Here is a 27145-nt window from a genome sequence, read left to right as displayed (position 1 = left end):
GACAGACATTATCAGTACAGGCCTGAAGAGCTGCAGGACTTCACAGCATGAGTTTTCATCATAGGAAATGGATCTACTTCAATTATGTCATTTGGAAGCACAATTTACATGAGGATAACTATAAATTAGGAAGCAGTTGTGATAGTTTACAACTAGAACCAACTGATACCACCTACTTAGTAAAGAAGAAAAAAACATTCTAGATGCAACACATGTCTGTCTGATTTGGGGGTGCATGCCTCATCATGACAGTGGGCTGATGTAGTGATAAAGAAGAGACCACACAACCTTCTGCTAGTGATGTCCAGCAGAGGATGAACACAAGCCTTTTATTCAAATTCCTAAAGGAAAAGATGACTTTGTTGTTACAATTCTGAAAATATTCCCTAATCAATTCTCCCCTTTTCCATTTGAACATTTTTTATAACACATGGTGTCCTGGGTATGTAGATATTCCGTAATAGCAGAACAGACTGCATGTGGAAGGATTGGGGTTAGGAGAATAAATAGAATTCTTAGTGAAATTTAAAAATAATCTTTGTATCCTCAAAAGGTCAGAATTTCAGTTAGCTAAGCATAACATGTTAATGCCTTTTATTTACTTGTTTCATCAATTCCACACTTTTAAGTTTACAACTCAGAAATGGGTGGATTAGATATAATTAGAGTTTGTAGAGAAGCTAAATCCCACCATTAATGTTTCAATCAGTGGTCTTTGTATTAATTTGCATAAAAGTTAAAGTTTTGCAGTTTATACATAGATCTTGATTTTTAAAATTGTCTTTGCTCTCAGAATTGTACTGAAAATAAATCCACCAGCTCTGCATTCCATTTTGGAGAGAATAGCAGCCGAGGAAGAAGAGGAGGGTGATGGGCACTATCAGGAAGAAGAGGAGGGTGGTGCTCATTCCCTGAAGGACGTGTGTGATCTGAGAAGACCAGCCCCCTCTCCCTTTTCTTCTCGTAGAGTCATGTTTGAAAATGAACAGGTAAAATAAAAGTGTAGCAAGCCATGAAGGAATTATCCTCCATCGTGTAGCAATGGCTTTAATTCTTTTTCTTTAAGAAAAATAATATACTGTTTGCCCTAGGTTTTTAACTCCAGGGTTGAATAATATTTTTTTTTCTTGGTTAAAGTTTAAAGTTACATGCTTATTGCTGACATATCAGGTTCTATGTCTAGAGTAAGAAGATGCAACTACTATTTTAAACATATGATGGTTATTTGATGAATTTTTGTGCACTAAACTATTATATTTTAGATGGTGATGCCAGGAGACCCTGTAGAAATGACAGAGTTTCAGGATAAAGCAATCAGCAATTCTCACTATGTGTTGGAACTTACGTTACCCAATATTCATATAACACTACCTAATAAAAGCTTTTATGAGAAGCTTTATAATAGGTGAGTTAAACACATTTAGTTGAATCTTTGGGTTGGACTTTTCTGCCTAACTGCCTTCCTACCTCCCTATTCCCCCTTTTCTTTCCTTGCTTCAGTATTATCTCCCTCCTCAGTGTGCTTTGTATGGTGCTGATTATAGAACCGTTACTGTTAACGGTGTGCTCTCGTCATTGTAGTTTCCTGACCAGTGTGTCTGGTAACTGTGTTACTTGTGTGTGAGATATTTATTCCCTTTGCCCTCATGTTGGCTGGTTGCCCTGTCATCTTACCATAGGTACTGAGCAAATACCTCTTCTGTGTGTGCAATGACATGTTTAGAGTTGGGAGATAATTGTGTAGACAGCAACAGATACTGGGGTAGAGTCAGAATCCTAGAGTCTTTGTAAAGGAGCATCCCTTCTCGGAGTTCAAAAAAGGATCTTATTTGAATGATAAACTCTAACTTAAAAACTTCTGTATAAAAATGTAAATTTATTGTATTTAAAGTCCCTTAAATATATATACCAAGAAAATATGTTTAAATAAATGACATTCTAGAGTTGAAGGTCATAGACTGTGAAGACTTTGGACAGTTTACCTAGCCTGCATGAGCTCAGCTTCCTCATCTGTAAATGGAGGCAATACTTGTGTTGGCCTCAGTGGGTTGTTGGGAGAGTTAAATGATGCAACACTTGGAAAATTCTCAGAACAGTGCTGGCGCATAGAAAACACTCAGCAGTCATTTGTGATTGTTATCATTTCTACCCACGGAAGGAATCTCTTCTGTAGCATCCCTGAAGGTGGTCGTGTGAGTTCTGGATAAAGATGTCCTTAGGTCTGTCACCACTAGCTTCCACATGTAAGCGGTTATTCTAATTTCTGCCAATCTTCAGAAACCTCCAGCTGTAGATTTGCTTGGTGTCAAATATCACTGGCCCTTTATTCCTGAATTGTTAATATTAAGCTCTGCATCTCCTCACTGACTACTTGTGACCAGGACTGATGGTCTTAGAATCAGAAAATTAAGTTCCAGAAAGATCTTGAAGATGAGATTCACAGGATAGTCCATTGACTGTAGGAGGAAAGTGTTAGTGCTTCTATTTAATTTAAAAAAAAAACTTTAACATTTTATATTTATTTTATAATATACGTAATTTATAAATAGTTGCATATAATTTATACATTCACATTAGTGAGCTTTCATAATATTTTTAACTGTTAGAGTTTACATTTGATCTAAAGTTTGGAAGCTACTATTCTCTAGACTATTTTTCTTATTTTATATTTGAGGAATGTCTACTAAGAGCCTACACATATGCAAGGCTAAAACTGAGCAAAGTGGAGTGACTAGTTCAAGGGCAAGCTCAGATCCAAAGGGCTTAATCTATATTTTCTTTCTGTATTATTTGGTTGGTTAAATTGAGACATTAGAACAGTGATACATGCCTTAAACATGCAGTTTATAAATGTGTTTATTTACCACTTCTTTTTAAATATAGGGAAAGGCCTGTTTTTCAGCATGGGTCATTACTTGGAATTTTTGCGTAATGTATACCCAGGAGGCTTTGTCTATAATTTTCAGTTTCAATTTCTTTGGAGTGGAGTAAAAAAAATAAATAATTTCAAAACAATCTGAGTGCAAAGTCCTTCTAGCTTTTTTTTTTTTTTTTTTATCCTCACCCGAGGACATTTTTCCATTTTTTGTTCAGATAGAGCAGGAGGGAGAGAGAGGAAGAGAGAGAGAGAGAGAGAAACATCGATGTGAAGGGACACATTGAGTGGCTGCCACCCGCACGACCAACCAGGGCCGGGGACAAACTGCAACCGAGGTACATGCCCTTAGCGGGAACCGAACCCGGGTCTCTCTGTACCGCAGGCCGACGCTCCAACCGCTGAGCCAAACCGGCCAGGGCCTTCTAGCTTTTAAGACTTTTTCCACCTTGTAGACTTAAAAGTCCTGAGTTAGCACAACATTTAATTAAACTATACTTACAATAATAAATACAGCTGGGATGAGCAGATTTGAGGTCAGACGCTATTGACTCACAGTGAATAGACAAAACAAAGGGCTCAGCCAGTGGGAGAAGTTCTCAGCTGTGCTAGAGAGTAGTCTGTACCAGCGGCTGGCAGTCCGCATGTGGGGACATCTGTCAGTGTGATAGATGGGGTAGTTGATTGCTTAAATCAGGGAACTAGCGAGTATCGGTTCATCTGGGAGTTGGTCAAATGAGGGTTGCTTAAGAGCATTCTGTTCTATCTTACTCTGCCCACTTGGGCTCTCAGGCCCCTAGAATTAGGTAAATTCTGAAGTCCCTCACCCTGTGGGTCATGTAAGTCATCTGTAAGTTCCTCAGGGTGTGAATTCTTTGTCCCGTATTTAGCTTAGTATATATTTATACATTTTAAAATAAATATGATTTTCCCCGGCTTGTTTGGCTCAGCAGTTAGAGCATCGACCTGCGGTCCAAAAAGACCCGGGTTCGGTTCCCTCTAAGGGCATGGACCTCAGTTGCAGTTTGTCCCCGGCCCTGGTTGGTCGTGCGAGTGGCAGCCACTCGATGTGTCCCTTTCATGTCGATGTTTCTCTCTCTCTTCCTGTCTCTCCCTCCCACTCTATCTGAACAAAAAATGGAAAAATGTCCTCAGGTGAGGATAAAAAAAATAAAAAAAAAATAAAATAAATATGATTTAAAAATGTTAACATTCCTAAACTTGTAGAAAAGTTGCAAGTACAGCTAAAATAACTCTTCCCTGAACCCTTTGAGAGTAAGTTGCTAACCTGATGCCCCTTCAACTTGGAGCACTTGAGTGTGTATGTTCCATGTACAAGGACATCTTCCACATAACCACAGTTCACCAGTCACAGTGAGGATGTTAATATTGTAATCCTCAGATCCCATTCACCTTTTGCCAGTGTCTCCATAACGTCCTTATATATTTATAATTCTTATAAAAACTTCTCTGATCAGGAGTTATAACCAACTCTATCTTTACTTCATACATTTAAAATACTGGGTCACTCCTTTGGTGCCTTGGCCAACTAGCTCTTTTTAAAAAGATAGTCTCAGGTACAAGAGAATTTTTTTCTGGGTTAATAGTCCTTTAGAATAGAATATAAATATAATTCTAACTTTTTATTAAGTATTTATTGAGCTTCTGTTATGTTTCAGGCTCATAGTCACAGAATCATGGTGATTGGCCCTTAAATATCTTGTGTTTTCTTTCTCGTTATTAAAAACATTACCTGATATTTTATAGTATTAATGCTATCAAGACTGTGCTTAGACCAAAATATAAATAAGGAAAACAGAAAAATCATATGAAATTTTATTTATGTACCATGAACTCTAGGTTTTACTTTAAGTAATAGTTTCTCTTTAATCTATGCAGATGAGAGGATAGTTGTAGGGAATACGGTAAAGGAAGAGCATTTCCTGAGAAGATTAATTTTATACCTTCACTGTGTATTTATATAGGAGTTTAGACTAAGATCTGGATTTAAACCCTTTTGCTTTAATAGATATGTCTAAGAAGCAGTGAGCAGATGAGCACCACACAGTTTTGGGGGACAGCTGTCAGGGTGTTCTAGATGAGACATACTTCTGCCCTTTCGCCCTGGTGTCTTTCACCTAGAGATGCTTCCAAAAATAGTCCTTCTGGGTGGGGATTATATCTACTGTGAGTCACAGTCCTCAGTCCTCAGTCCTGGTTTATACTTCTGGGGCTTCAGAAGCTCAGGAATTGGCCTGGGAATTTCCTAGATGAGTGGCTTTTCACAGGAAGGGGCTAGGGCTACATCATCATCACTACATCATCATCACAGGGCTACATTGGCACCTTGCTTGGCATTCACATTAGGCTTTACGTGAGTCTTACGTGGCAGTCCTTCCATGTGAGTCACGTACTGGTCCCTTGATCATCAAACCTTCACTGCCTGCTCTGTGGGAGCCACTGTGCTGGGCACATATGAAGATGATTCAGATACGGGCCCCTCTCTCTGAAGGGCTGCAGTCTAGGAAATAAGAAAATACAGTAGCATGTTATAGGTGCTGTGGTTGAATTATGTATATGTGAAGGAGATGCTACAGGTTCAAATTGTAACAAAAGGCTTCTTAGAAGACACTCTGAACTCCTTGTTTTCATGAAAATATAGAGATGGGTGATGAGGGGAGGGTAAGGGCAGAAGGACATCTGAGTAGAGACAGATATTTCTGGTGGTAGCCTAGCTTGACATCTGTCGCCCCATCAGTCACCAGTATTGACTTAGCTAGCTAGCTAGTTAGAAAGATTTCCTTCCTTCCTTTATTCCCTGTTCTGTATGCATTCTTCATCTCATGTAGTCTTCCCAATGAGACTGCTTTCTGGTGAAGAGGGAAACCAGATATCCCCAGAGAAAGCGAGTAATGGAAAAGTGCATTGGGAGCTGGCCGTGATCTGGGCTCTGGTCCCTGGTCCCAGTTATCCCACTGATTAGCTGTTTGACCGTGACCAGGTCCCTTAAACTTTATGAGGCAGGTTCTTCAAGTGTGAAGTGAGAGTAAGGATTCTGCCTTGGCTGCTCCCTGGATTGGTGGGAGAGTCGATGAGACAATGCATGATCTGCTGTAGTTAGAGAGCTCTCACATATGTGAGCAGTCTTCCTTTTGTTGTTTTAAAATTTTTTAAATTAACTCCCTCCTTTAAAGTGCACGTAGATGTATGTAATTTGATGCATGTAACATAGGTAAAACTAGACAAGTATCTACTTGTACAAATTTTTTTCTTACTGCCCTGCATTATAGCCATATCAGTTATTTTCCCATTGTATGAACATAATTGATATTTAAATGAAAACTTTTGTAGGATCTAATTTCTGTTTCACCATTTAGAAAAATTATTATTCATGCAATTTCTTAAAAGGATATTCTTTAAAGTTTTTTCCTGTAGTTAACTAGGAATTATGCACTTACTTTTCAACTTTGACTCTACAGGATCTTTAATGACTTGCTGCTGTGGGAACCAACAGCTCCTTCACCAGTGGAGACTTTTGAAAATATTTCATATGGTATTGGGCTTTCAGTAGCCAGCCAGCTGATCAATACCTTCAACAAGGATAGCTTTAGTCCATTTAAATCTACAGTTCACTATGGTAATATGTTTGAATTTTGTTCTGATGTCACTGCCTGGTTTATCAGTCCAATAGTAGCCTTTTCAGTTAATGGATTTAAAAATGTTTCTTTGATGACTTTTTCATTTATATTTTATATTATCTCTTAGTAATTTATGTTTTCCTGTTCCTATCTGTATATTGAGAATATTATTAATTAAATGTTATCTTTTTAGTGATAGTATATACATTGTCTTCAGTGAAGCTCAGTGATAAAGTAAAAAAACATAGCATATACATTTTTATTGTCATGCCAAATTGTTTGTAAAGATGAACAGGTTGTAAAATAAATAAATATTCTTGTGATAATGTTCAAGTTGCTGTTTTTTAAAGATAAACTGTCAGAACCATGTAACTGTGACATTTATTTCTCATAGATGAGGAAAGTGGATCTGAGGAGGAGACTTTGCAGTATTTTTCTACACTTGATCCCAACTATCGTTCCCGTAGGAAAAAAAAACTTGACTCTCAGAGCAAGAACTCACAGAGTTTTCTCTCTGTTCTTCTGAATATTAATCACGGATTAATGGCAGTGTTTACAGATGTAAAGGTAAGGATTTACAAATCTAAAGTGTTTCTTCAAGTGCATCTTATTGTATTTTATCTATCTATCAAATTCTCACCTGAGGATACTTTTTTCATTGAGTTTTAGAGAGAGTGGAAGGAATGGGAGGGAGGGAGAGAGAAAGAAAAAGAGAGAAACACTGATGTGAGAGAGAGAAACACATGGATCGACCACCTTCCGAATGTGCCCCAACTAGAGCCAGGGATCTAACCTGCAACCCAGGTATGTGCCCTTGATCAGGAATCAAACCTGTGACCCTTTGGTGCAAAGGTCAATGCACTAACCGCTGAGCCACACTGGCCAGGGCCAAGTGCATCTTATTTTAAATTTACCATGATAACACATCCTGTAATTGAGGAAGTTTGAGGTGGTTTCAGTGACTAAAGATCAATTTTCTGACGACAGCAGCTTTGGCAATTTACCTTCCGTTGCAGATCAAAAGACAAACGTTATATACACCTTCCTTTGGAAATCACGTGCTGGTTCTTCTCCTGGGATGATAACTAGTAATTTGTCCATTATCAAGGAGGATGAAGCACAGGGATTCATTCGACAGAAGAGGCCCCATTTAGTTTTTCAGTTTTCACACCACTGTGTCAGATGGATCAGGAGTCAGACCACCTGGCTGCAACATGATAGATTTTTGTCCCAGGGTTTCTGCATTTAAATAATGACATCTATGTTTTCTGATCTTTTTTTTCTTTTAGAAAGATAATGGAGATCTATTGGAAAACAAACATGGTGAATTCTGGCTGGAGTTCAGTAGTGGTTCGTTATTTTGTGTGACAAAATACGAAGGTTTTGATGATAAGCACTACATCTGCCTTCACTGCAGCACCTTCAGCCTGTACCACAAAGGTAGGGCAGATGTTAAATGTGTGTTTTGTTCACTCCTGTTTAGACATGTTCGAATTTTGTTTAAAAAAGAAAATCTATTTAGAATAGAACTCTGATATTAGAAATTAGTTTCTGTGGGTGTTCTGATTCCACTGGCAAAGCAAATTGGAAGTTTTTTTTTTTTTTTCCAATATGATATAATTCATGTATCATATACAGTTAACCCATTTAAAGTATACATTTCAGTAGTTTTTAGTATTTCAGAGTTGTATAGCCATAATCACAATCAACTTTAGAACATTTTCATTACCCTCAAAAGAAACTCTATACCCTTTAGCTAGAACCCTCTGAAAGCATTCCCATCCCCCCAGCACTAGTCTGCTTTCTGTCTATGGATTTAGTATCCTTGATGTTACCTCTGAATCGAACCATACAAAGAATGGCCTTTTGCGACTAGCATTGTGTTTTCCAGGTTTATTGACGTATATTAGTATTTCATTCCTTTTTATTGCTAAATATTCCATTTTGTGGGTATACCATATCTCATCATCTATTGATCAGTTGATGGAACTGATCTTTATTTTCAAGCAGTATTTCCTTTTGGTAACAGAATTTTCTATTGTTTGAGCACATTTGCTGTGTTACTTTGTAAGTAGACATGAGGTACTGCACATTCTTAATACTTGCCAGATTTACCTATCTAATTTAATTATCCTAGCATTTTAAATCTTAATTTTTTTGAAGTTGGGTACTGTCAGTTATACGAGCATCAGTAGAAAGGGATGGATGACTAACGCCAAGTTGGTTTTTGCTCATTTTGCCTCTAGAATCATGTTGTATTCAGTGGAAGTACATGGTTTTTGTTTTCAGTTATAGAAGTTCGTGAGCTAATTTCCAGTAATCACTTTGCTGTTTTTCACCTCAATGTGGATGCAGGCATAGTGGATGGAGTGATTCTTCCTACAGAAGTACGACTGCCCAGTTCAGCGCGCCCACATTGGTTGGAACCTACTATTTATTCCTCTGAAGAAAATGGCCTCAGTAGAGCTTCTTCAGATGGTGTTGGAGGAGACACTATGAATATGCTTTCAGTTGCAGTTAAAATATTGTCTGATAAATCAGAGTCCAATACAAAGGTTTGTATTTCATACTTTTATACCATTAAATACTTGCTATTGATTTGATTAGTAGCTAAAATGATTGCATAAAAGGCAATACAGTTACTTTGTTAGGAAAACTTCAGGTTTTGAATTAGAGGGGTGTACAGGTGCTAAGTGCGATTCTTTGTGTTGCTGTGTAGGAATTTCTCATTGCCGTAGGACTGAAAGGAGCCACTCTCCAGCACAGAATACTCCCTTCTGGGCTGAGCTGGCACGAGCAGGTAAGAGAGCTGTATGGATGCATCAGTCTTTGTTATCGTGTATTGACATATGTATACTGAAAATTTCACAAGTCATAAATGTTCATTGAGTTATCATGAAGTATACACTCCTATATAACTACCTTTTAGGTTAGGAAATAGAACATTATTAGCACTATAGAATGTGATTGATCTTTTTCCTTAAAGTTTGGTCCCTAAACATTTCAAAGACAGGGTTATCCTTATGTCATTAAAGGGAAGGGATTCTTTGTCCCAGGACCTGTGGAGTGCCTGGCACAGTGTAGCAATGCGTGATGCATTGACTTGTACTTACAACCATATATTCTTTAAGGGCCATACTTTCAGGATTATTCTCTATGCCAATAATATGGTTTGAGACTTTTATAAGGATTTCTGTAATTAACTTCCATTTTAATAACTATATGGTTAATGAAATAATGAAATATAGTTGATTATTTTTCAGAGGAAACTTTGGGTAAGAAGTTAACTCTTTTTATTAATCCTCACCCGAGGATATTTTTTCATATTTTCAGATAGAGTAGGAAGGAAGAGAGAGAGAGAGAGAGAGAGAGAGAGAGAGAGAGAGAGAGACATCGATGTGAAAGGGACACATCGCGTTGTTGACACCCACACGACCCAACCAGGGCTAAGGACAAGCTGCAACCGAGGGGCGTGCCCTTAGCGGGAACCGAACCTGGGTCTCTCTGGACCACAGGCTGATGCTCTAACCTCTGAGCCAAACTGGCTAGGGCAAGTGAACTCTTCTTTATGTGAGAATGAAAACTAGTACACTGATTCTCGTTTATTTTTCTTAGAAAAGGGAATTTTTTTTATTGTGCTGGTAAACTAATAAATTATTTTAAACTTGAATGTTTTCAGAGGGCTTTTTTAATAAAAGCATTTAGGAAACAGGAGATATTCTGTCTACCTACCTACCTACCTACAGAAACATGAGGAGATATTCTTTAGAATATCTGTATCTATATCTATATATCTATGTCTGTAAAATAGGGGTAGATAAATAGTTAATATGAACACTGAGCTGGCTGTCTGGGAGAGCTTCAGCCTGACCTCTTTGTTTGCTTAGATTAGAAATATGTGAGAATAGATGTTGGGGAAAGGGACTGGATTTCAGGCTGAGTTAAGTATAAATAAAGATAAAGAACTTCTAGCCCTGGCCGGTTTGGCTCTGGGTAGAGAATCAGCCCGCGAACCAATGAGTTGTGGGTTCGATTCTAGTCAAGGGCATGTACCTTGGATGTGGTTTATTCCCGGCCCTGGTTGGGTCATGCGGGAGGCAACCAGTTGATGTGGCTCTATTACATCAATGTTTCTCTCTTGTCTCTCTGTCTTGCCCTCCCTTCCTCCCACTCTATCTGATGATAAATGGAAAAATATCCTCAGGTGAGGAATAATAAAAAAAAAAATCTAACAATAGAGTAGTTAGGAATACAGATGGACAGTTTTAAGCAGTCTTCAGGAAAATTTGATTTTTTCAAGACTTGTTCTAAGCAAAATAATGTGGAAGTGTATTTTGCATACTTTGTTAGTTTTTTGTTTTTTTTTATCCTCACCCAAGGACATTTTTCCATTTTTTGTTCAGATAGAGTGGGAGGGAGAGAGAGGAAGAGACAGAAAGAGAGAAATATCGACATGAAAAGGGACACATCGAGTGGCTGCCTCCCGCACGATCATACTGGGGCCGCGGACAAACTGCAACCAAGGTACGTGCCCTTAGTGGGAACCAAACTCAGGACTCTCTGGTCCGCAGGCCGATGCTCCAACCACTGAGCCAAACCGACCAGCGCACTTTGTTAGTTTTATAAGATGATTTTTAAAGGATTTTTGTAGCATTGCAGTTGTTGGATGGGCCTTTGTATTTCCAATTCTAGTTTTGTGAATACTTTTCAAAATGAGTTTCTTCAAAATATTGAGTTTTTCCCCTGTTAGCATTATGATTTTCCAATAAATGGTTGGTTTTTGTGTGAAATTTTTGTTTTACATTGGTTTTAATGATATCATATAAAAACTTTTTTTTCTTCTAAAGCAGGGCATTTTATATTTTTGTGATTATAGATTTTATACTTCTTGAATATTGCTGATGAACCTGTTCTGGGATATAATCCTCCAACTTCATTTACAACTTTGCATGTTCATCTCTGGAGCTGTGCACTGGATTATAGGTTAGTTCACAAATGGGACAAAATAAAATTTTATTATTTAAAATCTGTACTAAGTTTTGTAAAAAAAAAAAAAAACGTGATTCAGTAGCATTAAAGTTTGAAATACTCTTTAAAAGGGATTTCTGTTGTTGCAGCAGACTGATGTTCCGATGTTTCTTTTTGGTGTTAGGCCTCTTTACATGCCAATCAGATCGCTTCTTACTGTTGAAACATTCAGTGTTTCAAGTAGTGTTGCCTTGGATAAATCATCTTCTACGCTCAGGTACCAGTATGAACTTCATTGTCCCCTATATGCAGCTGTTCAAAACATGCTGACTGTCTTATCTAAACCCGCTAGTTAGAGTCTCAGTCTTTGTTCGAGTCAACGTTCTTTCGCTAGTAGCCATGCCCCTTTATCCCAGCTTTCAGTTTTTTTTCTCAGGTGATTAGTCCCATCTGTTCTATTCATTACTGTATTTCATTTTTAGGGAGGAAATAATTCTCGATATTGTTAGTTTACTTTTAAAAATAGATATATAAACTTCTCATAATACCTGGTACACTTTATTTTCATAACTTAAACCTTGAGAACCTAGACATCTATTTAAAAAAAACTGCTGAGACTTCAGAATTAATTTGAGCAGATGATTTAATTTATTTTTTTACACTATTTAGATATTCCTTGCACACATGAGCAGTGAGTCTTAAAGAAATGTTACATGACATTTATAAGTTAGAAGCCGCATATGAGTTTGATAATGTTTATGTGAGAAAGAATGATACAATTCTGTACAGTGAGCAAGTGGCATCTACTCAAGGTTAGTTTTTAGATGTTGAGTTTATCTTTTCTCTCTCTCAGAATAATCTTGGATGAAGCTGCTTTGCATCTGACTGACAAGTGTAATGCGGTCACTGTAAATCTGAATAGAGGTAAGAGTTAAAAACTGAAGTCTGAAGTAGATGAATGCTTTTTTATTTCTTTTTGTGTGTGAATATTTTAAAGCATTTAACTCTGGAATAATGCCAGTGAACTAAGGATTTTATTAAATGTCAGTTTGAAGTTGTAATGTTTTCAAGTGCATCAAATTGTATATGCTCTATTTAACATAAGACAAGTTTTGTTTCTAACTAAGATAAATTGTAGGATTTTTGTGGGATGAGCTATGTTTCTGTTGCATTATACATATTTGTAGCACTACCTGCCATGAATTGTAGAGATGCTAGTTTTATTAGGTGTTGGATAAGCATTTTGGAAAGCTATACTTAAACATTTTCTTAATTCTTAAAATTTTAGATTATGTTCATGTGATGGATATGGGACTTTTGGAATTAACCATAACTGCAGCAAAGTCTGATTCTGATGGAGAACAAGTAAGTTATTAAAATGAATGGAAATTTTTAGTTGTCTTATTTATTTATTTTTTTTATCCTCACCGGAGGACATTTTTGCATTTATCTTCAGATAGAGCAGGAGGGGGAGAGGGGGGGAGAGAGAGAGCAACATCAACGTGAGAGAGACACATTGAGTGGCCGCCACCCACACGACCCCAACCGGGGCCAGGGACAAACCACCCTTAACAGGAACCAAACCCGGAACTCTCTGGTCCACAGGCCAACACTCTAACAGCTAAGCCAAAGCAGCCAGGGCTTATTTTTTATAGGACTAAAAATGTATTGACTTCACTGTAGAATTATTTTTTTACTTACCTAATTTTGGTCAAAATTTATAAAATATTTTTAAATGATTGACTTATTATAAATGCAAATGTCCTGTGACAAGACAAATGATCTTATTTAATGTAAAACTATACTAAAAAGGAAAATTTTGCCTCTTATTTGAAAAACATTTCATCTTTTTTCCCTGTGTTGTGTCCAGACTGACTCGCGCTTTGAGTTGCACTGTTCCAGCGACATTGTCCACATCAGAACGTGCTCAGACTCTTGTGCTGCATTAATGAATCTCATTCAGTACATTGCAAGCTATGGGGACTTACATGCAGCTACCAAGGTGGAAACAAAGCCAGGAGCCCCTCCAAGAAAGACCACGGTATAGTCGGCCACATCATTCGTTAGAACTAATTCACCCCTGCCCCATTCCAGCCGCACGAGTGACGTTCACTTCAGCAGGGTCTTCATGGCAGGCATGAGGCAGAGCAGAAACTGAAATTCATCTGTCTGTTCTTACCTGGGTCTGGAACGGTGATTCCGTGGGCCCTTTTGGAAAATCATTCTACTGCTTGACAGTCTTTGTTTCAGAACATTAATTTTCTCAACCAACATAATACTTTTTTTTAGACTTAAGTTATTATCATCTGTCCTGAGGAAAAAAAGAAAACATTTATCATGTAAGAGCTTGTTACATGCAAGTTTCATGTAAAAATGCTCTGAGAAAATAGATGTCCGGTGTTAGTACTATTACCAGAAGACTTACTTATATAATATTGCCTTCCATATTAATTATCTATAATACTATCCAGTTTTTGGTGTACTTTCTTATATGATTTCCTTTAACTCAGTGCGATACAGAGGTTCAAGATTATTATCTGTTTTACAGATGAGTAAACAAAACCCAGAGAATTTAGGTGGTTTGCTGTAATTAGTAGCAGAAAGAGCACTCCTGGTTCGATGTTATCTTATGCCCCAAGTGCCACCTCTCTGCCCTCTCTTATGTCCAGATTGAACAATGTCCAGTTCGTCTAGCATTGTTTTTTATTTTTCAGTGTGTTTTCATTCTTCATGCCTCTTCTGTGAACATAATTCTCAGTGCCCTTAGGTTACGTGGCCTCTAGTAAGGGCCTGGCTGGCCGTGCGTTCTTCCGTTCAGGTGGTCTCACGCTGCGCTTGTGTTACACTTCTGCTCTTGGTTCCCTGCTGCTGCGCTGTTCCTCCTGGTAACAGCGACCCATGGCTCTTCCCTCTCTCCTGTCTGTTCTCTTTTTCGAACATTCTCTAGTTTATTAAAAGTTATTTTAAATTATCCCCTTCAAATTGGATTTTTTTATTTTATTTTTTTAACTTTATTTTTGTTCAGAGAGAGTGGGAGGGAGAGAAAGGAAGAGAGAGAGAGAGAGAAAAACATTAATGTGAAAGATACACATCAAGTGACTGCCACCTGCACGACCAACCAGGGCTGGGGACAAACTGCAACCGAGGTACATGCCCTTGGTGGGAACCGAACCCGGGTCTCTCTGGACCGCAGGCTGACGCTCTAACCACTGAGCGAAACCGGCCAGGGCTATTTTTTTTTACTTTTTTATTGAATTTGTTAGGGTTACATTGGTTAATAAAACTATATAGGTTTCAGGTATAAAATTCTATAACACGTCATTTGTATAGTGTATTGTGTGTTCACCACCCTAAGTCAAGCCTCCTTCCATCACCATTTATCCCTCCTTTACCCTCTTCTACCTCCCCCAACCTCCCTCTGGTAATCACTATAGGATTTTTCCACTTTAGAATCATGCTCATGTTTAAATGATGATCTGGATTTAAAGAATCCACAGCTCGCTAACTGAAACGGCTGAGCATCGGGCTGGAATTGAGCCCCAGGAAGCACCGCTTGGCAGATTCTCCTCTTGCATATGTTGCTCACTGCCCTGAGGTGTCCATTCACTCCAAGACATGAGGCTGTGAGCTGCAGTGACTTTGTCTCGAAGGCTTGACAGTCTTTGTAGCCGGCAGGTTGAGCAGGTCAGACTCTACAGAGCGATCCCGTCTCCCCTAGCTTTATGGGCCATTTTTCACCTTTTCTCTCTCCTGACGTGTTGCCTCTTCAAGAGCCCAGTTCCTTGTGCTAGTTTTGAGGCGATGACACATTAATGTGATGTGCCATTAGTTGTTGGGGTGATGATGATACTAAAAGCTTAAGATGAAAATGGAACAGCTGCTGGGCAGAATACAGAACAATGAGTCTATTCCTCCTTCTGGTGTTTTGTAGATGGAGTGTATTTCTGAAACAAAATCATGTTAAATAGTTTGCTTTTTAGAGCAATTTCAGTTGTTTTTCATTAGTTTTTTTGACTGTAGGTAGATTCCGGTGGTCGGTCGACCTCACGAGGCCCAGTACTTCCTGAAGCAGATCAACAGATTTTGCGAGATTTGATGAGTGATGCTATGGAGGAGATTGATGAGCAGCAGGCCACTTCCTCTGTGAAACCGCAGTCTAACGGTGAGACAGACCGTCAGGACTTTGCTCTGGAAGCCCTGATGTTGTGGTCGAGGCTTACATTATTCGTGTTCTTATAAGTTCTTCAATAAGTAACTTACTAAAGAAAATACAAGTCTGATATTTGGTGGATGTTTATTAGTCAATCAGCTTGTGGTTACTGAGTGTCTAGTAGATAACACTGACCAGGGTGTTGTTGGGGATGCGGATTAAGTGGAAGACAGAGCTATGTTTTCTGGTAGCGTATAGGTTAGTAAAACAAGCTGGCACTAGGCTAGACTTAAGAGTGATTCAGAAATGATAGAATGGAAACACTTCAGAATGTTACCATTGCATACTCTGCTGTTCAGAAAGGACTGGAATTGGTGCGCTAGGCTTCAGTGAAAGTGTGATGAGTTGGCTTTCAAAGAGTGGGTTTCAAAAATGAGTTGGGTATGTAGAGGGGACAGAGAGGTATCTTGATAAGATCATTAACATCAAGAGGCATGGACAAAGACATGTGGGAGCCCTAGCTACCTAGCAGCTCAGGCTACTGCAGGAACAAAGTTCCCTCTTATTGAAAAGAATTAGACAATGAAGTTGGATAGTCAGGGAGGAGAATCCAGATGGGAAGCATCTAAATATTTTGAAGCATGTATCAAAAAAAATATTTTTTTAATTGGATGAATTTAGCTATTTCTATATGTTATGAACTCTTAATTGTTACAAATTATTGAATGGTGTTATATGACTTTAGCATTAAATGTTGCTTTCATTCTAAATTAGAACTAAGGAAGCAAATGGAAACCTTCAGCTTCCTATGTACCACATTATTTGTAATAAGTCTTAGCAGCTAACCTACTTATGTGGGAAAGAATATTTAATGACAGTTTACTGAGCAGCTTCAATATAGGAGATTCTGTACTAGGCACTTACAAGGATGTGTAAGTTCAAGGTCCTGCCATAGAAGAATTTAAAATCTAGTCTGTGAGCCTCTTGATGCTAAATGTCACCTTATTCATCTTAGTGTTCTCAATCCATATTAAGTGTTTGGTTTGAATGACTGACTAGAGAAAGACTTGGTGAATCTAGTATGAAATAAAATGTGTAAAAATATATGTTTACATAGAGATTTTGGTGCAAATACACTCTTTTGTGAACTTCGTCTCGAGAGAGCTGCCTGAGAACAGGTGTCCCATGTGGGTGTCGAGCACTCCGGAAGTCCTCTTTGGTGGTTTGGAGACCTGCTTGGCAACGGTTTCCTCTCCCCTCCATGAGCAGAGATTTCCTGTAGTTCTAGGGGAGGCATTGCTGGGCACATCTGGTTTCCCCTGCTCTTAAAATATTGTCCAAGGCATTTCTTCCAAGCTCTACCCACAAGACAGAGTTGTCAATATGAAATTCTGGCTAAAACCAAATTGCAGTCAACACTAACCATCTGCTGCCGAATTCCTGAGCTTCTCTAACGCAAATAGCTAAGAGGAGACTGTAATTTCATGAGACCATCATTTACTCTTTTCTTAGGGAACTTCAGACTTATTTTTAGTCTTTTTATTAGCAGTCAGAGGATAATTGTGAGGAAAAGAATGGGGTTTTGCAGGTGAAAGCACTCAACATGATGTGTCTCTGACACACGGTTAAAATGCTTACAGAGAATTGTGGCTGATGATGATGTTTCAGAATGTGCCCAAACCGAATGCTGTAATCTTTCTTCCTAGGTGTTTTGGATGAAAGATCTCACATTCAGGAGCCATGTTGTTCGGACCTCTTCCTGTTTCCAGATGAGAGTGGGAATGTGTCTCAGGAGCCCGGCCCCACTTATGCTTCATTCACCCACCACTTGATTAGTGATGCAGTGACAGGTGTGCCCACTGAAAATGATGACTTTTGCATTCTCTTTGCACCATGAGCAACCATTCAGGTAATAAGTTATTAATAACATAATTGAGGCCGTAATATAGTGTTACAAATTGAATTGTCCAAAGACCTAAAAAGATTATTTGAATTTAACTCTTTATAGTTCAGAATTACTTTGTTTTGTTATTTACCATCAATGCTTTGTAAATGTTTATTATACTCGCCTATTTCTATGATACGTCTCTCAAAGACTTAGAGAAGAATGCTCTGTATTTGCAAAATTTCCCTCATAGGTAATTGAACTGCAGATACTGTGCGTAGTAGGATAAGTCTTCAGGGTGGGGAGTTCCAGGGCAGAAAGGGGTGCTGCAGAGTTGCTAGTCCAAGAGCCGGGAGAGGTGCAGTGTGGTTTGTGTGAAGGCTGATGGTCGGCTGATATATGTAATTTTGTTTGAGAGTCATGCTCACATTTAAAAAGCATGGTCTGCATTTAATGAATCCATAGTTTATAAACCAAAATGTTAAGCGTTGGTGCTAGAATTGAACCCCATTCAGAATGAGTCACTATCTAGTACATCTATGTTTTAACTGCCCAGTAGTAACTTAGTAGATGAGTGTATTTATTTGACTAAGTTCTGGGAGATTGAAAAAATAAAAGCAGTCAAATTCAGGATAAACTCATTATTAGGAACATGGTAATTTGGTCAGAATGTTGGTCAGATTTGGAACACAGTATTGACTTTGAACTGTAGAACTATACACAGACACACACACACACACGTCAACACACACACTCTAAATCTGTGCCTTTTTACTGTCAGCCATGTAGTAAAAGCCAAATTATAGATTATAAAAAATCCTTATGGAAAACTTTACATAGAACAGAGTTCACTTTATGGTTAATAATGCAGAATATCTTGTGTGATGATTAATGTCAGTATTTATTATTTCATTTCATATATCAAAATTACTAGAAAGAATGCAGAATCAAGAAATCCCTTTGAGCCCTGCTGGTGTGGCTCAGTAGTTGAGCACCAACCCATGCAGGTCACTGGTTCGATTCCCTATCAGGGCACATGTACAGGTTGTGTGCGAAATCCCCAGTGGGGGGCATGCAGGAGGCAGCTAGTCAATGTTCTTCCTCTCTCTCTTTAACATCAATAAAGAAAAAAAAGAGAAAGAAATTCCTTTGAGATAGGCAGTATAATCAGTGGTTTTCACTGAGATTAGGCAGTGTGTGTCACCTGTTTATTTCTTTCAGGAGAAGGAAGAAGAACCAGTTGTAAAAATAATGGTTGATGATGCAATTGTGATAAGAGATAATTATTTTAGTCTGCCTGTTAAGAAGACAGATACGAGCAGAGCCCCGTCACACTTCCCCATTCCTGTCGTCCGGTATGCTGTGAAAGAAGTCTCTCTCGTGTGGCATCTTTATGGAGGGGAGGATTTTGGGATAGCCCCTCCTACTTCTCCAGCTAAAAGTTACATGTCTGTTAAATTAATTTCTACATAAGTTTGTTTGGCAAGCCAATTCTTTCTGTAGAAAAATGCATAGCATTTCTCATTTTAAGAAGTATTGATGAAGTAGTATTAAAAATCTGTAATTTGTGTTACTCTTTTTTTTTTTATCTTCACCTGAGGACGTTTTTGCATTTACCTTCAGATAGAGCTGGAGAGAGAGGGGGGGAAAGAGAGAGAGACGTCGACGTGAGAGACACACATCGACTGGTTGTCACCCACACGACTCCAACCAGGGCAGGGACAAACTGCAACCAAAGTATGTGCCCTTAGTGGGAACCAAACCTGGGACTCTAGTCCACAGGCCAACGCTATAACTGCTGAGCCAAACCGGCCAGGGCTGTGTTACTCTTTAAATGTTAGTGTTAGAGTTTTCCATTTTATAAACTTATTTGCAGTATTTGTATTTTTACTAAAATGTGGTGACTTAGTGATTTCCATTCAGTAAAATTTTCTGGGTACCTGCCCTGTGCCAGAGCCTGTGTCAGAGGCACGTTCACTAAAATGAATATGACCTACACCCTGCCCTGGCTTTGAAAGGGAGAGACAGTTGTGGAAGCGACTGAGGGCAGTGAGTGTGTGTCGGGGGACAGGAACCATGCATGCTCCTGAATTTCCAGCTTACCCAGCAGAGTCGATGCTCCTGAAGTCCTCGTTAAATGGTGCATTATTTTGTAGAGCTAGAAGAGAACGACATAGAGTACTAGGCAGTGGTGCAGACATTCTCATTGGGGTGGGGAGAAGCAGAAAAGGCTTCATTAGGTGGTAACCTTTGGCCCAACGATGTAGTGACATTTTCTATTTAAAAGTAATTTTTTAAACACTTGTGAATTTACTACAATTCTTTTCTGTATTCATTGGGATTTCTAGGACTTGTACTCTGACTTTAAGGGGTTTCTGAAGTAACAGGAACTTATAAGGAGGTCTCATTTCCAAGTCTGTCCTGCGACATGAACACTAATACCCCAGTTCGGTTTTTCTTTTCAGCAAGCAGACAGACGACTGTTGCCATGGCAGTAATGCAATTGATGTTCGCAATGTCTCCAAAGTGTAAAAGCTATAGTTTTGATTTAGTCACACAGTTCGTGGCAATGTTCTGACAGCCCTGTAATCTTACTCTCTTTTCATCTTGTTATTTTTTCTGATGTCATTTATTATCTTTCTTTGAATATTCCTTTAACAAAAGCTTCCCCCCTCCAATTATAGCAGTCCCCATAGTTCACCTTCTCACCGACAAGACATGGACGTAATATAGTATGTGGAGGAAAAGGAAGAAACCATGACTTTTTAATGGAAATACAGTTAAGCAAGGTAAGGTGGCATTTTTGAAAGGGAAGTTCTGAAGTAGAAGCATTAGTGAGGGTTCATTAGCGCACCCCCCACCCCACATACAGGCATCAGAATCCCCTTGAGGGTTTGTGTTACAAACACAGGTTGCTGGGCCCCAAAGTTTCTGATTTGGTAGATCTGAGGGAGGGCCCACGAATATGCATTTTTAATGAGTTCTCAGGTGATTCTGATACTGCTTTTCCCAGGACCACACTTGGGCAACCACTGCCTGGAGTATCTACCTAGGAAGGCCTGCGCTGGGCATCACACGTCAGGTCTTTGTGAACATCTAGGGACCAGTAGGGCTAGGCCCCCAGTGACATTACATGCATTTAATTCTGCAGCTTGTCTGGGATTGTGCTAAGTGTCATATACTAGGATGCTTTAACGTGGAAATAGTATAATGATGCCAATTCCATATGTTTAATTGTATCCTTTCCCACTTTGGAACTTGAACTCTGCTTTCATTGATTCATTTTCAAGCAATTTTATTGGTATGCAAGATAATAATTGTATGCCTTATTGCTATTGAGTGTTTTGCTTGAAAAGGATAGAGATTTTGCCAAGGTCAAATAAGAAATGTCAGTGAAAGAATGTTACGTTCTCTGAAAGTGGACTTGAAAGCTAAGCATTCAAAGAATATGATGAGTGATGTTTTGCATTGCAAAGAGAAAATCCAGTTTAAATAAAATGTCAAGATGGCCCTGTGTTCCTTCTCCTGTCTGTGAAGGTGAAGTTTCAGCACGAGGTCTACCCTCCGTGCAAGCCAGAGTGCGACCCCAGCCTCTTAGAACACCCAGTCTCCCGACAGGTGTTTATCGTACAGGATCTTGAAATTCGGGATCGGCTGGCCACATCCCAGATGAATAAGTTCTTGTACCTATGTTGCAGTAAGGAAATGCCTCGAAAAGCTCATTCTAACATGGTAAGATTTAAAATTTGATATTTTTTGTTATATGAGTTTTAGAAAAGTGTTTTTATTATATCTAAGTGCAGAAGATTTAGATTGGGGAAAATTACCAGATATTTTTTTCCAGTTCAATAGGAAAATCCCTTTTAAATATGCTCCTTAAAGTTTTATGGTTGAATATTTATTTTACTTGTCACTTCTAGGGTCCATTAACTAAAATTGTCAGTATTATGCTAGATGAGAGAAACTGGAGTCCATAGTGATCTGCACAAAGTATTTATATTGCTGGAAGTGTTCAGATTTCTAAAACTTTGAACATTTTAGTGGAATAGAAAATATTGGTTGCGGACTTCTAGAAGAAACTGTCCTAGAAGCTGACTCTGGAATATAGGTCTGTGGGTTAGCCCCGGGGCTCGGCACACCCTTTTGAACTGCACACACGGTGCGATGTGCATTTTTCCTCTAAAAAGAGTCCAATCTTTCATCAGATTCTTGAGGGAGTTTGTGACCCAAAAAAGTGTGATTCAGGTTTTTAAGGAAAGAGGGTCAACATTTCCACTTTTTGTCCTAATATAAGGAATAGAAATGTAATATTTTTCTTTTTTTTTCTTTAATGAGAACAAAATCATAATATCATTGGGGAAATAATATTTTTCTCTTTTATTCTTGTAGTTGACAATTAAAGCATTACATGTGCGCCCGGAGTCAGGCAGGTCACATTGGAGTGCTGCTTAAGAGTGTCGCTAATGCCACTTTGCCTCAACATCGACCAGGTCCGTACTGCAAGCATAATTCATGCAACTGTGGGGAAATGCGTATCCCACATCCAGAATGAGGGACTCGATCAGTAGGATTAAGTGCTTATTATTTAACTTTTATGAAAGGTGTGTAATTAAAACAGACTTCTGCTGATAAAGAACAGGGCGAATTTGTTAGGCTTTTGGAATCTGAACTATTGTGAGTAAATGTTCTTAAATGTTATCTCCAGTCTCCTACTCAGTGTCTGCATGATATAGCACTTGAACTTGCTTCTCTCTAATTCTTATGTGCATACTTCTAATGCAGATATGCAGGTATTTTCAGAGAGTCCTACAGGAATCCCTGAAACATAATTGAAAGATAGAAAGGATTGTGTCTTAATCTCAGCACCTGCCAGACAGTTCCTTCTGCTCTGGGTAAAATGACAAATTAGTAAATTGGCACCCAAACAGGTCACAGGTAACACAGATTTATGAAAAGACATAAAGAAACGCACTTTTCCATATTCTAACAAACATCCCATCAAAGTATTCTAGGTTTTGCTTTGAGCCAGATTGCTGTTCAAAACATAGTTGGTGCCTCTTCTGCAAACTTTATTCAAGGATAAGAAAATACGACGCTTTGTAGTGATGTAGTGTAGTGGTGAAGAGCGAGGTTTAGAGTCAGACCTGGGTTTAAATCTCAATTCTCTTTTACTTGTGTGACTTTGGGTAAGTTACTTAACTTCTCCAAGCCTCAGTTTCCTCATTGAAATATTAAAGGAATAGCAATACAGGTAACATCATTTTTTAAATAAAGAGGATTACATGAGATTAATGTATGTAAAATGTTTGGCTTGGTGCCTGGCACAGAATGTTGAAGATCATATAACAACTAAAGACAATAAATGGAGTTTTAAAAATAATCTGCTTCTGAAATAGCAAACACTCCTGTTATACCTTATACTGGTGTGAGCTAAGGTTTGGAAGTAGCGTATATGTGGGACAGTAGCATTTGTTCACTTAATATTGACTGAGTAATGTTGATTTATTATCTAAGTAAGTAACAGATATATCATGAAAAAAACTTAAATAATATTTATAGTGTAAACAAAATACAGGCATGTCTTAGAGAACGTATATTGTGAAATAGAAAAGGTGAGCACAGCTTTACATTAATGTTTGAGGCTTCTGAGCTGAGTCAGACTTACCAAGGAGTACTTTAGATTTATGTTTTCTCATTATGAGAAGAATATCTTTTGATACCCTTGTTTTAATTGAACTTATTCGTACATTGGCCTAGTAGGAAAATGATAAAGTATTTATGGGAAATTTCATCTGTGGAAATTACATGTGAGTACAAATTTGAGCAAGGTACATCTTTATGGCCTGACTTCACCAGGCTCAGTTAGCTCAATTTTCTTTAATAGACTTTTCTCTTTAATATTGAGCTTAATTTCTTCTTTAGAACTATAAAGCATTATGATTTTAAAATGAGGAAATATTAATCTTAGAGAAAACAGTCAGGGAAATCATTGTTATGACTAAACTGAAGAGCAATGGGAAATAATTCCCCAAGATATGAAGCCTTGGAAACAAAGCTGTGCTACAAACATGTAAGCCTCAGTGAGCTATGTTACTGATTAAAAATCCTTTCTAGTTTACAGCTTCTAAGATTGACACACCATATTTTGAGATCGCAAATGGTCATCTGAATAGAAAACCAAATATTTGTGTTCTTCATTCTTTTGAAAAACAAGTCAGTTGATAAATGAAAATGCTTTGAGTAATGTTTTTCTTACCGAGCATATCTGTTTATCTTCACTGTCTCATAGACAGTGAGTATGAAAGCAACACATTGTTTTCTAATGTTTTTTAAAAGCTACACTGCTTCCAAAGCTCGGTGTGCCCGCAGGGTGGGCAGGAAGCTAGGCGGATGGAGTGATCTCCATCTAGGAGGGTAAATAGGTAATGAAGGTCATATAATTAGGGAACTTGAGATCCTAAATATGAAGGGACCAGATTTCCCGACTCTCCCAATCTGCTATTCATTTTAGTATTGTACTGCCTGGAAATCTGTGTAGGAAAGTGATGCTAATTCATTCCAAATCATTTGCTAAATGCTAACTTCATTCCAGATTCTCTAGTGGGATACAGGGGATACAAAGATGAATAAACATCTCATCCTCAAAGGTCTCTTTGTGTGTGGGGAGACCAACATAAAATATGACTTAATACCTGTGGGGAGTACAAGTGATGCAAAGATAGGCTTAGGATGAGATGCCCACCAGCAGAGGGCTCCCAGGCCAGGCTGGGGTTTGGAAGAGTGAGGGGTGATCAGGAAAGGCTTTCTGGAGGAGGGGACACTTGAGTGGGTCAGTGGAGTTAGCCACGTTAAGGTTTTTGTGAAAGCACGAGGGCCTAGTTTCACGTGAGAGGAGATGTAAGGCCATTCGGGTGGGATAAGGAAATGTTCAGCTGAGGCTGGAAATGACGACTGTGTAGCAGGACCAGTTTGCATAATTATAGTTTTTCAGCATCAATACTTAATTGCCTGAGTGTGACATTAAAAGTAATTCTTTTAACACTTTGTCATATTGCACTATTAATATCTTCTGTTGTAGGACCTTAGAGCTAGAAATAATGATTTTGTAGTCCAAGTTTAGCATAAATAATAAACCAAATTTTTAAGTTAAAAAATTGATTGTATTGAAGTATAATTGCATATAATAAAATGCACAGATTTTAGGTGTGTAGTTGGAGCTTGATAATATATACACTTGAATAACTACGACACCAATTGAAATATAGAACATTTTCTTTACTTTCAGAGTTCCCTCATGTCCCTTTGTAGTCCGTCTCCACCACTCCAGATCAACCACTGACCTCATTTCCACCACCATAGATTAGCTTTTACCATTCTACACCTTTATATAAATGTAAATGTATCTGGCTTCCTTTTCTCAGCATTGTGTTCCTTTTTATTTCTGAGTAGTATTTCATTGTATGGGTGTACCACCATTTGTTTATTCATTTACTTATTGATTTACATTTAGGTGTTGTCTTGTTTTTGGCTTTTATGGATAAAGCTGTTGGAAATTTGTGTACAAGTGTTTTTATGGACATATGTTTTCATTTTTATTGAGTATTATAAACAGAAATTCCAGGTCATAGAGTAGATGTATTTATCTGTAATAAAAAGCAGCCAAATGGTTTTTTACAGTGGTTGCACCATTGTGAAGTGTCTCTGTGTTTCTAGTTTGTTTATTTATTTTTTATTTCTCACCCAAAGATATGTCTTTATTGGTCTTTAGAGAGAGGGGAAGGGAGAGAGTGAGAAAGAAACATCAAACTGTTGCTTCCTCTACATGCCCTGACTGGGGATCAACCTGAAACCTAGGTATGTGCCCTGACTGGGAATTGAACCTGCAATTGTTTTTGGTGCACAGGATGATGCTCCAACCAACTGAGCCACCAGACTGGGGCCTGTGTTGCCAGTTTTAAAATTAGGTTCTTTGGCTCAGTGGATTGAGCATCATCCCATGGTCTGAGAGGTACCTATTCAATTCCCAGTCAGGGCACACACCCGGTTGCCAACAGGATCTCCAGTAGGGGGCCTGCAGGAGGCAGCCAATCAGTGTCTCCTTTGCATTGATGTTTCTGTCTCTCTCTCCCTCCCTCTCTGTCTAAAAAAACCAATGAAAACGTATTTATAAAATTAGGTTGACTTATGAATTGTAAAGAGTTTAGCGTAAATTACCAAAATAAAAAATTCTGAGGACATTTTTAAAAGCCAATGATTAGTATCTCTTTGTTGTTTTGTGTGTTTGTAGTAAAAATGGGGAAACCACAGTCTCCTTAGTCTTCCTTTTTTAAAAAAGCACATTTATACCTGGAATCTTCTGTATTTTGAAAGCAGTCATATAAAAACACATAGCATGAAAATATCACCATCTAGTGGCCAAAGAATAACATTTCATATTCTATTAATTTTGTTAACATCTAATACTTGAGATATATGTGCATATCATATATAGTAATATCATAAATACATGTAATGTAGATAATGTATAAAGTATATAAATATATATGTAAAGCATAGTATAATGAACAGATTGTGAACCCACTACCCTGCTGCAGAGCCAGAGCATTTCCAGTGCTGTTGGAACTACCTGCTTGTTCTCCAGTCCCGTCTGCCATGCTACCTAGATAAATACTTCTCTAGTTTTTAGTATTTACACTTCTGATAAATGTGATCAGTAGTCGGTCACATTCTTTGGAATTGCCAGTCAAATTTTTGTGTGCTACCAAATATTGTGACCCTGTAATTTACCTTCACATTGCATTTTGGTGCAATATTAATGGTTTACATTAATTGAGGAATTTTTGAGTGGAAGGGAAGGATAAAGAAGAGGCTCAGACACTTTCCATATTCTTCAAAGCGGAGTTGGAGTGAAGCGGGCAGATGGAGCTGCCGACAGTGGGCAGATACGGCTTGCATGCACGTCAAGATAGAGCCGTGCATTTTTGTTTGTAATTTTATAATTTCAGAAGAGACCAACCTGATGGGTGATTTTAATTATTTTTAATTTTTATTTAGAATATTATGCCCAGTGAAGAAAATGTATGAGGGCAATATAACATAGTGGTAAAAGCAGAAATAAGACAATGAGAACTTTTAAGGCACCTATAAGTAGCCAGGACATACTAGCTGCTGTTATTATTGTTAGTAATGTTACCACCACCAATGTACAGTGAGAACCGATGCCGAGGAGAGTGAGGATACCGTATTTCTAAGAAAATAAAAATATACTTTAGAAGTAGCTATGTAATTTTAACTTCATTTTCACATCTGTAAGTTAATTTCCTCATAGAGTTGTGAGAGCTAACAAGGAAATGCGTGTGATTGTGTGAGTGTGAGAGAGAATGAGAGTAGGAACAAGGCCTGACATACAGTAAGGACTCAGTAAATCATAGCTGTCTATGAATAAATAGTTAAAATGTGGAATTTTTTTTCTTTTTTTTTTTATCCTCACCCGAGGACATTTTTTCATTTTTTGTTCAGGTGGAGTAGGAGGGGGAGAGAGAGAGAAACATCGATGTGAAAGAGACACATCGAGTGGTCGCCACCCGCACAACCCTACTAGGGCCGGGGACAAACCGCAACCGAGGTAC

General features: G+C 38.3%; 1 protein-coding gene across 1 annotated transcript in view; it reads left to right on the top strand.

Annotated features, from left to right (window-relative positions):
- ATG2B (autophagy related 2B) overlaps positions 1-27145 on the top strand; it is a 68176-nt gene that overhangs the window by 30193 nt on the left and 10838 nt on the right. Inside the window, 20 exon segments of the mRNA XM_036251514.1 lie at positions 794-989; positions 1263-1405; positions 6355-6512; positions 6908-7080; positions 7803-7953; positions 8869-9068; positions 9233-9313; positions 11390-11496; positions 11666-11758; positions 12335-12405; positions 12770-12846; positions 13352-13522; positions 15502-15643; positions 17338-17540; positions 18738-18964; positions 20201-20223; positions 20226-20305; positions 21054-21248; positions 21906-21948; positions 21951-22006. Coding sequence (XP_036107407.1) covers positions 794-989; positions 1263-1405; positions 6355-6512; positions 6908-7080; positions 7803-7953; positions 8869-9068; positions 9233-9313; positions 11390-11496; positions 11666-11758; positions 12335-12405; positions 12770-12846; positions 13352-13522; positions 15502-15643; positions 17338-17540; positions 18738-18964; positions 20201-20223; positions 20226-20305; positions 21054-21248; positions 21906-21948; positions 21951-22006 — 2590 coding nt within the window.

Source organism: Molossus molossus, unplaced genomic scaffold (genome assembly GCF_014108415.1).
Source record: "Molossus molossus isolate mMolMol1 unplaced genomic scaffold, mMolMol1.p scaffold_m16_p_1, whole genome shotgun sequence".
NCBI lineage: Eukaryota > Metazoa > Chordata > Mammalia > Chiroptera > Molossidae > Molossus > Molossus molossus.
Note: the sequence above shows the minus strand (reverse complement) of the source record. Positions and strands in the feature narration are given on the sequence as shown.